A 13681-nucleotide genomic window follows, 5' to 3' on the forward strand; every position below is an offset into this window, starting at 1 on the left:
CTGTCAGCCTGACCTCGGTACCAGGGAAGATTATGGAGTGGTTCATCTTGAGTGCGTTCACATGGCATGTGCAGGACAACCAGGGGATCAGGCCCAGCCAGCATGGGTTCATGAAAGGCAGGTCCTGCTTGACCAACCTGACCTCCTTCTATGACTAGGTGACCCGCCTAGTGGATGAGGGAAAGGCTGTGGATGTTATCTTCCTTGACTTCAGCAAGGCCTTTGACACTGTCTCTCGTGGCATACTCCTTGAGAAGCTGGTGGCTCATGGCTTAGACAAGTGTACTCTTCACTGGGTAAAAAACTGGCTGGATGGATGAGCCCAGAGGGTTGTGGTGAATGGAGTTAAATCCAGTTGGCGGCAGGTCACAAGTGGTGTTCCCCAGGGCTCAGTATTGGGGCCAGTTCTGTTTAATATCTTTATCAATGATCTGGATGAGGTGATCGAGTGCACCCTCAGCAAGTTTGCAGATGACACCAAGTTGGGAGGGAGGGTTGATCTGCTCGAGGGTAGGAAGGCTCTCCAGAAGGATGTGGACAGGCTGGATTGATGAGCAGAGGCCAATTGTACAAGGTTCAACAAGGGTCCTGCACTTGGGCCACAACAACCCCATGCAGCGCTACAGGTTTGAGGAAGAGTGGCTGGAAAGCTGCCCAGCAGAAAAAGACCTGGGGGTGCTGGTCGACAGCCAGCCGTGTGTCCAGGTGGCCAAGAGGGCCAACGGCATCTTGGCCTGCATCAGAAATAGCATGGCCAACAGGAGCAGGGAAGTGATCGTCCCCCTGTACTCGGCACTGGTGAGGCCGCACCTTGAGGACTGTGTTCAGTTTTGGGCCCCTCACTACAGGAAGGACATGGAGGTGCTGGAGCATGTTCAGAGAAGGGCAACCGAGTTGGTGAGGGGCCTGGAGCACAAGTCATATGAGGAGCAGCTGAGGGAACTGGGGTTCTTTAGTCTGGAGAAAAGGAGGCTGAAGGGAGACCTTATCACTTCTACAACTACCTGAAGGGGGGTTGTAATGAGGTGGGTGCTGGTCTCTTCTGTCAGGTGGGTGGAGATAGGATGAGAGGAAATGGCCTCAAGTCATAGCAGGAGAAGTTTAGATTGGATATTAGGAGAAATCTCTTTACTGAAAGGGTTGTCAGGCATTGGAACAGGCTGCCCAGGGAAGTGGTTGAGTCACCATCCCTGGAGGTATTCAAAAAGTGCATAGACAAGGGACTTCAGGACATGGTTTAGTGGGCATGGTTGATGGTTGGACTCGATGATCTTAAAGGTCCTTTCCAACCTAAATGATTGTGTGATTCTATGAAAGGCATTTGATTAATTATGTAATAACTCACTCTGTATAATTACACATTCATTGGCTGCTGCTAAATCAAGTACCTGGCCTTTCCATATAAGCATGTTATGGCTCATTTCCAAAGGTAGTGTGTGTGTGTTGCAGGATAAACCAACAACAAAAACGTTAATTATTAAATGCTCCAAATAAGAAATGCAAGTAAAGTTATTTTTCAGTAAGTTAATAATTTGAGCTATGTATGTTTCTGATATGTAATAGGTACAAGATATTAAAATAATTTGACAATTTCTATTCAAAGGTGTTTTCAAAGAGGAATACATGGCAAAGTCAGTTTTGTATTGCTTTCCTTCTAGATCTGTGACATTATTTCAAAATGGGAGCAAGCCTCCAAAGAACAGCACCCTGGGAAATGCGAAGGCACAAGGACTGTCCGCCTTACTTACAAAAATAGGTTTGTTTAGCAAGTATAACATCTCTGCCTTGTCCCAAGATCTGTTTTTAATTTCTGCAGAGTTTCTTCATCTGAAATATATTGGCTGACTCAAAGCTTGCAACAAAAATAGTAAATGGGTGTAACTGGGGAACTTTTAAAAAAAAATACAGTTAATTTTTTCTAGTTCTTAAGAGGTGAGAAGGGCTGCCAAAACAAAAAAAAAGGCAAAACTGAAATTAAATATTTGTCCACTGGTTCAAGTACAAGTGTTGCTCTGCTAATGTGTTTTGATGCTGACGAAAACATGTCACATTCAGAGCCGATACTGCTAATCCTCAGGGCTAATGCATTTCCCTATCTTCTTTATTTAATAACTTTCTGTCTTTTCTGTAGGCTTTATTTTTCAGTTCAAGTCCATGGGGAAACAGACAGAGAGAAGCTGCTGCTAGTATATCAGACAAATGATCAAATAGTCAATGGACTTTTCCCTGTAAACAAAGAACTAGCAATGGAATTGACAGCTCTTTTAGCTCAGGTAATCCCTGTGCATTAATGACTCACACAGCAGTTTTACAGATGAAAACCAGAATAAAGAAACTGGTCCAGGATTGCCTGACAGTCAAGTGACCTCCACCTTTTACAGATGATAGTGCAGGAAATAGACTGGAATTGTTGTGTAAGGCTAACTCTCTACTTCAGTGGAAATGCTTTACAGCATATGCTGCTGTTGGCACTATTACAGATAAAATGTGCTTTACCTCCTACACAGTCAGGCCCTCTTTCATTAAATATCATGTCATCATGTACCATTTCTTCATTCACTGTTCCTTATATGATTTCTGCAAGTTAATACACCAAAGTAACAGCTGTTTAATGAAAACCTAAGACTCTAACTTTACTAGACATGGTCTTGATAAGATCTGTTTTATTTAAAAAAAAATAAGGCTTAAGGGAAGGTTATTGAGAAAGTTATTTGGTGGTGTTACTTAATAAATCTAAACTGGTTTGTGTCAGCTGGAGATCTAGCAATCTCAGAGCAGAACTAGTAAACATTATAATTGTACAATTTATACTTGATATTTATCTTTTTCCATGGTAAATATAAAATAAGAAAAATAAAATTACTTGCATGACTTTTATATCAGTGAAAAGTATACATTAATTGAGAAACTGTTTTCATTTTATACTTGGTAAGACAGAGGAAAAGATAGCTCGTAAATACCCAGCTAGAAAATTACTCTGGAGTAACAAAAAATTTTCTTCTTTGTGGTCTTCCCCTTAGGTAGAGATTGGAGATTTTGAACGACCTTTCTCAACTCCAGCAGGGCAAGTCACTTCCCAGTCCAAGTCCAGTCAAACACTAAAACAAGTTTTGGAGAGATTCTACCCTAAGAGATATAGGCATGGTTGTTCAGAGGAACAATTAAGGTGAGATGTATTTTGCAATTCATATTCTCTAGAAATCTAGGAGTAAAATGAGGAAGTTTTAAATTGTCATTAGGTAGAACTTACTGTTTTGCCATATTTGCCTAAACCTGTGTTTGAAACTCATTTTCTTACTAAACTGAAGAACGCATTTCCTCTATTTCTAATCTGAACAGAGGACCATCATTAAGCACGCATTCCAGCAAAAGCTGTACAAGTTACTACATAGTGTTACAAAACCCAGCAATTTTGAAATTCTTACTTTTCCTATTGAGCAAATCTAAATTAAGTCTGTGCACAGACTAAAGAACTACTGAAAGTAAAGGACATGTGGACCGATCTGAGTGTTTGCTATTCAAATATGTAATCTCTGGCAGCCGGTCACATTGGCAATATGTTAACTTAGTGGACTTGCTAGTAAGGTATTACTTAATTTAAAATTAATAACCTGCAAGTCTTTTCAATCAACATCTACTAACACGAAGAAGAGCAGAACAGCGTAGTAAATTATCCAAAGTCAATGATACAGCAATTTTGAAGTCCATTAAGCATCATAGAAGTGTTTTCCTCATTCTTCACTACAGGGTTGAGAAAGTTTAAAGCTATTACCATATCCACAAAGTAACATTATTACATAGTCAGAAGATAATAGGGACATTCAGAAATATACACACAACAAATACAAAGTTATGCAATTAATTTCAAAGAACAAAGTATAAGAGGTCCTAGAATAGCATAACTTATGGAGGATAAGTCAAACATCTGTTGAACTGTTCAGGTAGTACTTAAACTACCAATTGCCAGAGCTGGAAGTCTGTGGCAGGGAAAGAATCACTCTATACCTGCCGTGTTGCTTGTATTCGTTTGCTAAGGGTGCAGTTTGACTTCATAAACTTCCAGTAAGAGTAAGCTGCAAGTGAAAGATCTTCCTTTACTACACATTCCCCCTCCCTTTTCATGGGCCGCATCTAATAAACTTGTGGCTGCCAGGTGAGTCATTCCTGCAGGTCAGTGTGCTAGAAAGGTATTTTGGGGTGGGTTTTTTTGGAGGATTAGTTTTCCACAGGATCATTTTATTGAACCAACTCACCGTAGGGCTGCAAAAGAAGAGAGCCAGTGTGAACACATCATGCATCAGAAGCACCCTTTTTGGTAGTAGCGCCCAGATACACTAAAAAAGAGTAGTGTTAAGCCATATCTTCCACATCTACTACTAGCCACAGGTAAAGATATGTGCCAAGCTGGATGGATTTTTGGAATGACAACTGGCATAGCTGTTGAGTACTGATAAAGGTAGATTGATTATCTGTAGAGACACATTAAAAGCTGTCTTAGACTTTTTCCCATTATACTGCAACTGCTACATCAATATTTAATCATAATGTTGCAGAAATTAGAAGATACTTCATAATTTTCATGTGCATAAAAATATTAAATGCTGTTTTGGATTTATGTAATACCATATAAGTGATAGTTGTTGTATTAACTTAAATTATCATTTTAACAAATGGATTCTTTTTTGCTCATTAAACTTGCTATGGGTAAGCATTTAAATTCCTTTCAATAACTAAATTACATATTTCATTTCAACAGACAGCTTTGTCAGCGATTGTCTACAAGATGGATGGCTCTCCGAGGGCACAGTGCTGCAGACTGTGTGCGCATTTATCTCACTGTAGCCAGAAAATGGTCTTTCTTTGGTGCTAAATTGTTTGCAGCAAAAGTAAGAAACTTTACTGAGTTTGAGTGGTGGGGAATTTTTAATATAAATATAACTGGCAAATAGTAATACCCTTTTGTTGAAAATGAGTGTGTTATACATGTGCTGATTGAATCTTTTGTCAAATTACTAACTTGTTTAAGCCATATACTGATGAAATGTAATAGCCATAGTACTAAGTATACCATAATAGTAACTTTCCAATACGTTTACTGCTTGTTTTACATTATTAATCTAGGTGGTATCTTTTCATTTTCTTACATCTTAGTTTGAGATAGCCTTTCTGTTTCAGGCTTTTTTTACCTGATAACTAGTAGAATATAGAAGAGGCATCATTAACTGCCTGTGAAAGTTGAACCTTGCAGAAACACTAAATGTTGTTAAGGATGTTTAGAGCAGTCCCTTCTGTGCTGGCCTCTCTCGATTTCTCTTAAAACACTATTATCTTAATTCTCTTGATTCAACAGCTATGTTAAACAGAACTGTCACCTCACCCCTTATGTTTTATTAGGTAATCCCAGTATATATATATAAAATTGCTTATCAGCACTCTGTTCTTTGCATATGTAGACATACGTGCTAGTGAACAAACACCTGACTTTTTTTAAATTTTATTAATGAGACTATACATTTTATTGGACTAAGCACTAAGGGAGGCTCCAAGAGCATTAAGCTGAGTTCACAGTTATGCCACTGGCCACCTACATAGCTTTGGGCAGCTACTTCAATTCCTTTACATCAGTTCCCTCCCACTGTAAATTTCAGTAAGATCTGTGAATGGAGAGAGCTGTGTAATAGCTGAGAGTTAATAATTATTTACATACTGCCTCATTTTGAAGTAGTAATTAAAGAACATTTCTCTTTGTAGCCTTTAGCAACATCCTCAGTTGAGAAGTCCTTCATATGGTTTGCTGTACATGAAGATGGCATAAGCATCCTAGATTACAGCTCTATGGTGAGTGAAATTTCTTTTTTAATTTTGGTCAAAGTAGATTTTAATAGTGAGTATATGGAGAGATTCACCACCATACTACATAAAAGATGGCATTAGCCTATCATGCTAAGTTATCTAGTCTTTCTCTTAAAGCAAAAATTTAATCCTTTCAAAACACTTTAATGTTATCATCATAATAGTAGCACTAATAATAGAAATAAGTAATGAAGTCTTTGCACAGAATTTATTTTTGTTTATCAGATACAGTTTTTATATCTTAATGAAATGTTAATGTTTTAATCATTCAGATGTCAGGAGATCCATAGTTACAGTTCTTACAATAACATTAATTTTCTTTTCCTGGAGACTTCATTTTCCATTATTATTCATAATACATACACTTTGCAAAGAGCAGTTACTGTAAAAGATTGTTATTTTCATTGTATTATTTTTGTTTAATAGTAGGTAATATAACCCAGTGTTATTTAATTATGTCATTTTAGGCTCTGATTTTTCTTTGATTTGCAATAAAAGTTTTCACAGAAAACGACTCATGGTAATCAGTGTAAAAAAGCAGTGCCTGAGAAGATCCCTTCTTTAATTTATATCCTGCAAAGAAACAGAATGGCATGGCGCTATTAGCAAGTGCTAATATTATCAGAAAATTAAAATATCAACTTTATAATTGTACTGATATGGGCCTTTTCATTATGTTTCTTTGCAGTTAAAGAAATAACAAAGAACATGAGTAGAGCAAACAGCAGCTCTGTTCAGAGAACAAGCACAATGAGCTTGCATCAGACTGCAGAAAGCTCTATAAACGCTATGTGCTCATAGAGCTAGCTATGGCGTTTCTGCAGAGCACTGTCAGTTTACAATATCAGCAGGCATTACTTGCTATTCAAGAAATGCTCAGTTTCCAGGGAATATTCTGATTTTCTGTAAGAAGGATCAGGGGTATCAGAAATGTTGCAAGGGGTAGAGAAAACACTATTTTGAAATAAGGGCAAAAAGAGGTTTAGAAACCGAAGGATGTTAAGTCAGTTATTGTACAAATATTGTCTTACGATGAATTTTAAATGTGAACATCTGCAGCAAATTAATGTAAGTTGTAATGATAAATTAAATGCTAATCATAGACTCAAAGGCCACTAATGTGGTGTTGAACAATGAACAATAAGAGCGGAGGCATGGAAAGCAGAGGAGCCTTGAAGAGCATTTATGTTTCATCAGAGATGTTAAAAAAAAGAGAACAGAATTTAATTTCATTTGTGTGTACACAGCCTACATCACTGCACAAAAAGAAGTCCTGGAGTTAAATTTCTTTAGATGTCTGATACTCTGCCATTTATTTTATTTAGACACTGCTTCGATTTCAAATGGAATTCCTAAGATTAACTTCTCTCAAAGTCAGTCAACATTTGTGTAAATTGAATTACACACTTGAGTTGAAACCTGCTTATAATATCTTTGATCTAATTAATCTGGAATAGAAACAGAGGTCAAACTTACAAGAGTTATCATCTGCAATGGAAATTCCTCATAGTGAAGGTCTGAATGAAGCTAACCCAAAATTCACAATTAATTTCGAGATTCATAAGAGGCTAACAACAACATTTGGAAAAATACATGTGCAATTATATTTTCAAAAGTATTTGTCATAATCTGCTTTTCCTGCATTGTCCTGCTTATAGTTTTGCATTTTGTTTTTTGGGTTTTCTTTTTTAAGCGATTAACAGTTACATATACATATAAGAGTCTGATGACTTTCGGAGGCTATCAGGATGATTTTATGTTGGTTGTTAACAATGCTCAGACAAAGGACAAATCAACTGAAAAACACCTTTTTGCCATGACAAAACCAAAGGTTGGTATATTACCTGAAACAGTTTCCTACCATCTGCTACTTTTCTACTTTTTCTAGTGGGTAATTCTTAACAGATGTGAAAGATGAAACACCTTCTTTATTCCTAGCATTCTCAGATTATTGACTTTTGCCAGATGGTTTTAGAGAGTGAGACAATTAGTAATATAAGAGCTAACAGTGACAATACTGATGTGTTCGTTTTCTTTTCATGTCCCTGTCAATAACATTCCAAATTTTTCATAGAAGGACAAAGAAGGCTGTTAAGGACAGGAATTATATGCGGTACCTAAAAACTAGTCTGTTTGCTTGATCAGCACCAGAGATAATTTTTAAGTAGGTACATTTGTGTTCTACAGTGGAATTGTAGAACACAAGATCTGAAAAAAAAAATCTTTCTTAAATTTTCTTAAAAATCCTAGGATATTTTTATGTTTGGTAAAGAAATTGTCATGCTTTTTAAAGTTAGAGTCTCTCCTTCACAGGTAAGATTGACTGTATTTTTTTAAAAAGCAAAGATTTCAAAGTCTTTTGCTGTTAGTCAGAACAATTTATGAAACAGAATACAAAATTCCACATATAAATTTGGGCCAAAACATGACTCTTCGTACAAATAAGCATAGTAAAATACATTTGTTCAAGTTTCCCCTCAGATTGTGCCCTTACAGGCAAGGTTGTGTGGATTGCAAAGAGAAAATATGGTAAAAAGCTCCCAGAAGTCTTTATTCCTTTTATCTACCAGCATCTTTAGTTCTCTGACCACTAGGTATTTTCTAGCAAAACTGAGGGAACACATCATGAAAGTTTTTTCTAGGAGCGTCATCTTTCGGACTTCAAAATCTCTCTCAAAGTGAAAGAAGCCATCTGTTTGAGTCATTTAAGATTGTGGAAGACAAAGTATCTAGCATACTGATGGAAATAACATTACAGTATTTGCAAGGAGCACTAGAAAAATGTTCTGTTAGGCATCTCCTCTCTCCGCATCATTAATTTGTTTGATAAAGTAAAACTACTTTCCCAGTTGCTGACTGTCACTTGCTAAAAAGTTAGCTATTTTTTCAGCAGTCAAAACACATCACTGTATTTTTCAAAGAGTTTTGTGTGTTCCTGTTATAGATTCTTGAGATCACTCTACTGATTGCCAGCTATATTAACAACTTTCATCAGCTGAAAGGAGCTGCTCATCACCTCTCTGCTCCAGCATTACTGACACCTCAAAGCAGACAGAAGCTCAAGGAAATGGGGAGTCAGCCCCTTCTTGCAAACAACAGACCAACTAAATGTCCCACTTTGTTATGAAAGGATTATGTATAATGATAATGAATCTTTGTTACAGGGTTTCTACACTGATTGAAAACTTTGACCTACAAGATGTAGAACATAAGTGAGTCCATAAAGCGGACAGGTTTACATTCATTTCAGTGGTATACAACAGGAGGAGCCCTTTAATTAAAGCCCTGGCCTGAACTGGAATGATGATGAGCCAATTTAAAGATTATGCTTTACTGGTGGTAGCTTGTGCCTACAGCTCAGAAATAAATGTGTCTGTTGATAGTGATGGGGAAAGGTGGCCTTGGAACAATTGTATAGATCTTAGTAGTTTTCCAGATACTTACTCAGGGACCAAACTGTCTTCAACTCTTCACCTCTATTTTTCAAAACTATACAAGTTGTATAACCTTCATTTTGAAAAGGAATTTTTGTTTCAGTCAAATTTTGTAACAGTCAAATACAAAACATTTTCCACTTCCAGCACCCGTCCTTATTTGCAATACAAGCACTACGGGACTAAAAAGAATGAACTGTTTGATTTGTATAATTGTTTCTCCTTTAAAAAAACCCATAAGCACATCATGTAACTATTACAAATTTAAAGAGTATTCTCATGATACACACTAGCCTTTGTTATATAGCTATTTTACTTGGCACATCTTCAGCCTTGGTCTGGTAAATTTCTAAATAATTCCTCTCTGCCCCAGCCTTTTGGAAAAATCTAAATTGGACAGGCACTGTATTTAGTACAGTTTTGTTAAACAAGGTCCCGTACCTAATTTCTTCTTTAATCCAGAACAATAATATAATACAGATGCAAGAATGACTCACAATCCAAAACACAAGAATAACACAGAAAGCCATTGCTTGAACTGTTGTGAATAAACTTGGAGACATATGTGACATACAAAATTCATGTATAATGTCTATAATGTATATACATTGATTCAGAATAATATTTTGTAAAAGTTGTACTTCTTGTTTCTCATTTGTATCTGTACTTTTCATACTATAATACTAATATAATGCTCTTGCACACAGAAGACATAATGCTGCTTCTGCACTATTGGACCTAGGACCACTTTCCAGTTGCCTTTTTCAACTGCAATTCTCAGTGCTACGTAGGGTCAAATACATAGAAATTACACCCATTTTTTCTTCCAATTCTCACATTTTTGTTTCCATGCAAATAAACCACTTCTGCAGGCTCTGAAATGGATCAGCAGCATACTCTAATAGATAATTTAGGTCCAACCATAGAGAAGGTAGTCAAATATAAGTCACTGATTTATATACTTTTCACAATTTCCAATTCTGCTCATGCTAATGATCATGGATCATGAATCCCTTACTGCTAGCCCTCATCATCTGTTTTAATTACTTACAACTGAAGTAATTTCACAATGATTAATTTTAATATTTGAAGGTTGAAAATCTCCTTTGTTTTATGACATTTAAACATTTATGAGATACACATATTCATATTGAGAGAAAAGGAATTTTCAGCTGTTTGCCCTCTATGAAAGGTAGGGAGTATCCTCCTGAAGAATTAAAATAGATTGGAAGGGAGATACAGGTTGTGAAAGGATCATGCTCTTAAAAAGTGGAAAGACAAATTGGCAAGCTGACTTCTTAAATATGTTTCTTCTGAAAGCTCTCAAAAGTCCTGCCACAGCTACTTAAGACTGCAGGACTCAAGCACCATTTTATGAGTGGTACTATGGGCCAATGCTTTGTCTTGAAAATTACAAGCAAATAACAAACATACTATATCCAGATGCTTTCACATTTGCAATACAGGAGGAGCTTCCTGGTAACTTTCACCCTTTGGTGGTCGTTGTGGCACTAGATCGTTCTCTTTCCATGAAGCAGGGCCAGCAGCAGGACATTTACCTCCTAGTAGGCAGCTGATCTGCCATCATCAAGGAAAGCATATTGGAAGCTACAAGAGACCTTGACACCAACTGCAGCATCTTTTTGTGCAGCACCCCACATGAAATAATGCAGATACCGTGGTGAAATTGGCTTAGGAATTAACATCCCTTTGCAATCAGCAGAATAGTTAACTTTCAGAGATTTCAGGGGGGCAGGGTGTTTGTAAATTCAAACAGATGCTACTACATCAGTTATACTCGGGTCATAGTCTAAAGCTTCTCAAATACAATGATGAGAATCTTCAATTTACAAATACAAAAATCTTCATGTCACCATGAAATGATGGTAACTGTCAACCTAGAACACTCCAGCTAGTAATTCTTTCCTAATTGTCCAGTTTTAAATGAATGTGGCAGGTCAGGTTCTGTTAGAAGGCAAAAAAAGTGGAGCATTTTGCTACTGAGGTTGTTCATGTAGTTTTAAAATCTTTGTTAAATTTGGAAACAACACGATACACAATACAGGTGATGTCTTTTAAACATTTTCATTAACACAGCCTTACAAACAGCTGTTTTATAAAGCAGTATACAATCTATGAAGTAGAGTATGACCTTCCTGCCTCTAGACATTGCCTTGCTTTTTATTGTTAAGTTCTTGCTGCTGCAGTATATCCTTACATCATAGTACCAGAAGCAATGCATTAGTTTCCCTTTTTTGGCAGCACTTTCCAGACTTAGTACCACTAACAGCTCATTATAGGTCACCATTAATCCCATATAGTCACATTACCAGAAATGCTGTGTTAGTTTTTATGAAATAGATGCACTCAGAATAACAGTTACAATACTACATTAAACAATGAAGTTTCTTCCAGGATTTTATCAGCAAGAGTGAGGTTTCCATAGTGATAGTAACCTCGTCAAGCAGACACTTCTCTTCAAGTTAACAGAGTCAGGAAATACTCTCTTACACACGCAAGCACACTTCCAAACACAGCTATGCAAGTCTCAGGGGAACTTGTTCCATGTTAGTCTAGCTCCAGAGCTACTTAGAGGATACCACACAACATAAGACAGCAAATCAGAAAATTTCAGAGTCCAGGCAAATATCTGTTCTGCCTTCCCCACCCAGTCTGAGCTTCATGAGTGCTCCACATCTCAGTCTTAACCTTGAGTCATCCACCAAAACAATTCATACCCTGCTACCTAATCCATGATTAAAGCCCAGGTAGGAACTAGACCTTTCTCACCTTCTGATCTTTAGCAGGGATGATACAATGGGAGCTGTCAAATGAGCAGCGACTTCTGGGACTGATGCTCAAGGCTTGCAGAACCTAGGTTGTAAAAATATTCTCAGGATGAAATTAATGTGTTAGCACATGCAAGGAGACTTCACCTGCTATTATGAACTTCAGAACATCTTTTGTGCTTGCTTTGAGCTAGTGGTCAGTATCAACAGTCAGTTTAAATGGTCAATGAATCCGAGCTTGGTAATCACTGAAAGATCACTGGTAACTGTATAAACAATCGCACTGATTTGAAAATAGTATTTGGAATGCAGTGTAAATTAATATATTACTTGAACTTCACTTTGCCTTGTCAATTTTTGTGCAGCAGTATTAGTAAGCAAACTGCTCATTTCTAAAACAAGCAAGACCTATTAACTCCTGTAGTACAGCAGAAAAATTATAAAGCTTTCAGTTTGTAATACAATCCACAAAATTAGTGTTTTCTGTTACTTTAGATTTAAATTTGGTTTATATTTAAATTTAAAATAGAGGCATATATTTCCCTATAAAAGAAGGCTGGTAGGCATTTGGTGTTGGAGTTCCTTGTCAAACTCACACAGTTACAGGTTTTGTTTTGTTTTTTTTTCCTGAAGGAAAAAAATCATCCTTGCATAAAGGAATGCACCACTTAAAGCTTTAGGTAGAGCTTTAATAGTCCGTACAGCTTAGTGCAATCCATTAGTTTGAGTGAATTTTAACTATGGTGATTAGTAACTCACTAATAATGAATTAGGAAGACAAAAGTATTTTTTTACAGTTTCTTAGGGCAAAGGAAATGAAACTGAGTAAGGTGAAACTTAAAATACTGAAAACTCCAATTTAATTTCCAGATTGGACTTCAGTACAACTTACTAATTGTACACCCTTATATTGTGTTTCCCAGCGCAGATTAGTACTGCAGCATCTTCGAGATTAGCCACCTCTCTGCCAGTGAGTAAATCACTATAAAAATACTTTGCTTTTTAGTCTTACACTCCTGCTGTTGCAGTAATATATGCCTAGATCAGTGCCAGAAGCAATTCCTACCTTAGTTTTGCTATCTTTGTCAGAGCAAGAGAAGCTTTGGCCAGGGTTTTTTTACTACCTCTAACTGCTGATTATAGATCAGCACTGGCTTCATATACCAAGATAACAGAAACATTCCGTTGAAATGAAATTGTTGAAAGAAATGCACTTAGAAAGGCATCCGCATGACCTGCCACAGTACAACACTAAACAATGCAGTTTCTTTCTGGATTTTAATTAGCAAGACCATGGTTTCCATAGGGGGTTAGCAAATACTTTAGAAGATCCATGTAAAAACCTGGAAGTAAATACAGGCAGACAAAAATAACTATATGAAAGCTACTGGAACTGAAACTGAGTGATTATACAAGTTACAACTTAGAAAAAACTCTTTTTTAAAGAACAAGTATTATTTAGGATCTGTAGAAAGTTACATAAGCCTTCTTTGGGGAAGGAAGAAAGAACAGTTAAAATTAATTCTGAGTTAATCATTATGAATGAGGCCACTTTCCTGGTTTTGATCAAACAGATAAGAGAGGATTTTACTTGGGTTTTTCTCT

The 13681-nt window shown here is 36.8% G+C and overlaps 1 protein-coding gene across 1 annotated transcript in view; it reads left to right on the forward strand.

Annotated features, from left to right (window-relative positions):
- PLEKHH2 (pleckstrin homology domain containing, family H (with MyTH4 domain) member 2) overlaps positions 1-9103 on the forward strand; it is a 55947-nt gene extending 46844 nt beyond the window's left edge. The window contains exons 23-29 of the mRNA XM_010576465.1: positions 1659-1756; positions 2132-2273; positions 3021-3166; positions 4757-4886; positions 5752-5838; positions 7547-7684; positions 8798-9103. Of these exons, the coding sequence (XP_010574767.1) occupies positions 1659-1756; positions 2132-2273; positions 3021-3166; positions 4757-4886; positions 5752-5838; positions 7547-7684; positions 8798-8980 (924 nt within the window). The 3' untranslated portion in view covers positions 8981-9103. The remainder of the gene's footprint in view (positions 1-1658; positions 1757-2131; positions 2274-3020; positions 3167-4756; positions 4887-5751; positions 5839-7546; positions 7685-8797) is intronic.
- Positions 9104-13681: the final 4578 nt, after the last annotated feature.

The sequence above is a fragment of the Haliaeetus leucocephalus genome, unplaced genomic scaffold (genome assembly GCF_000737465.1).
Source record: "Haliaeetus leucocephalus isolate CR32 unplaced genomic scaffold, Haliaeetus_leucocephalus-4.0 Scaffold526, whole genome shotgun sequence".
In the NCBI taxonomy this organism is placed as follows: Eukaryota; Metazoa; Chordata; class Aves; order Accipitriformes; family Accipitridae; genus Haliaeetus; species Haliaeetus leucocephalus.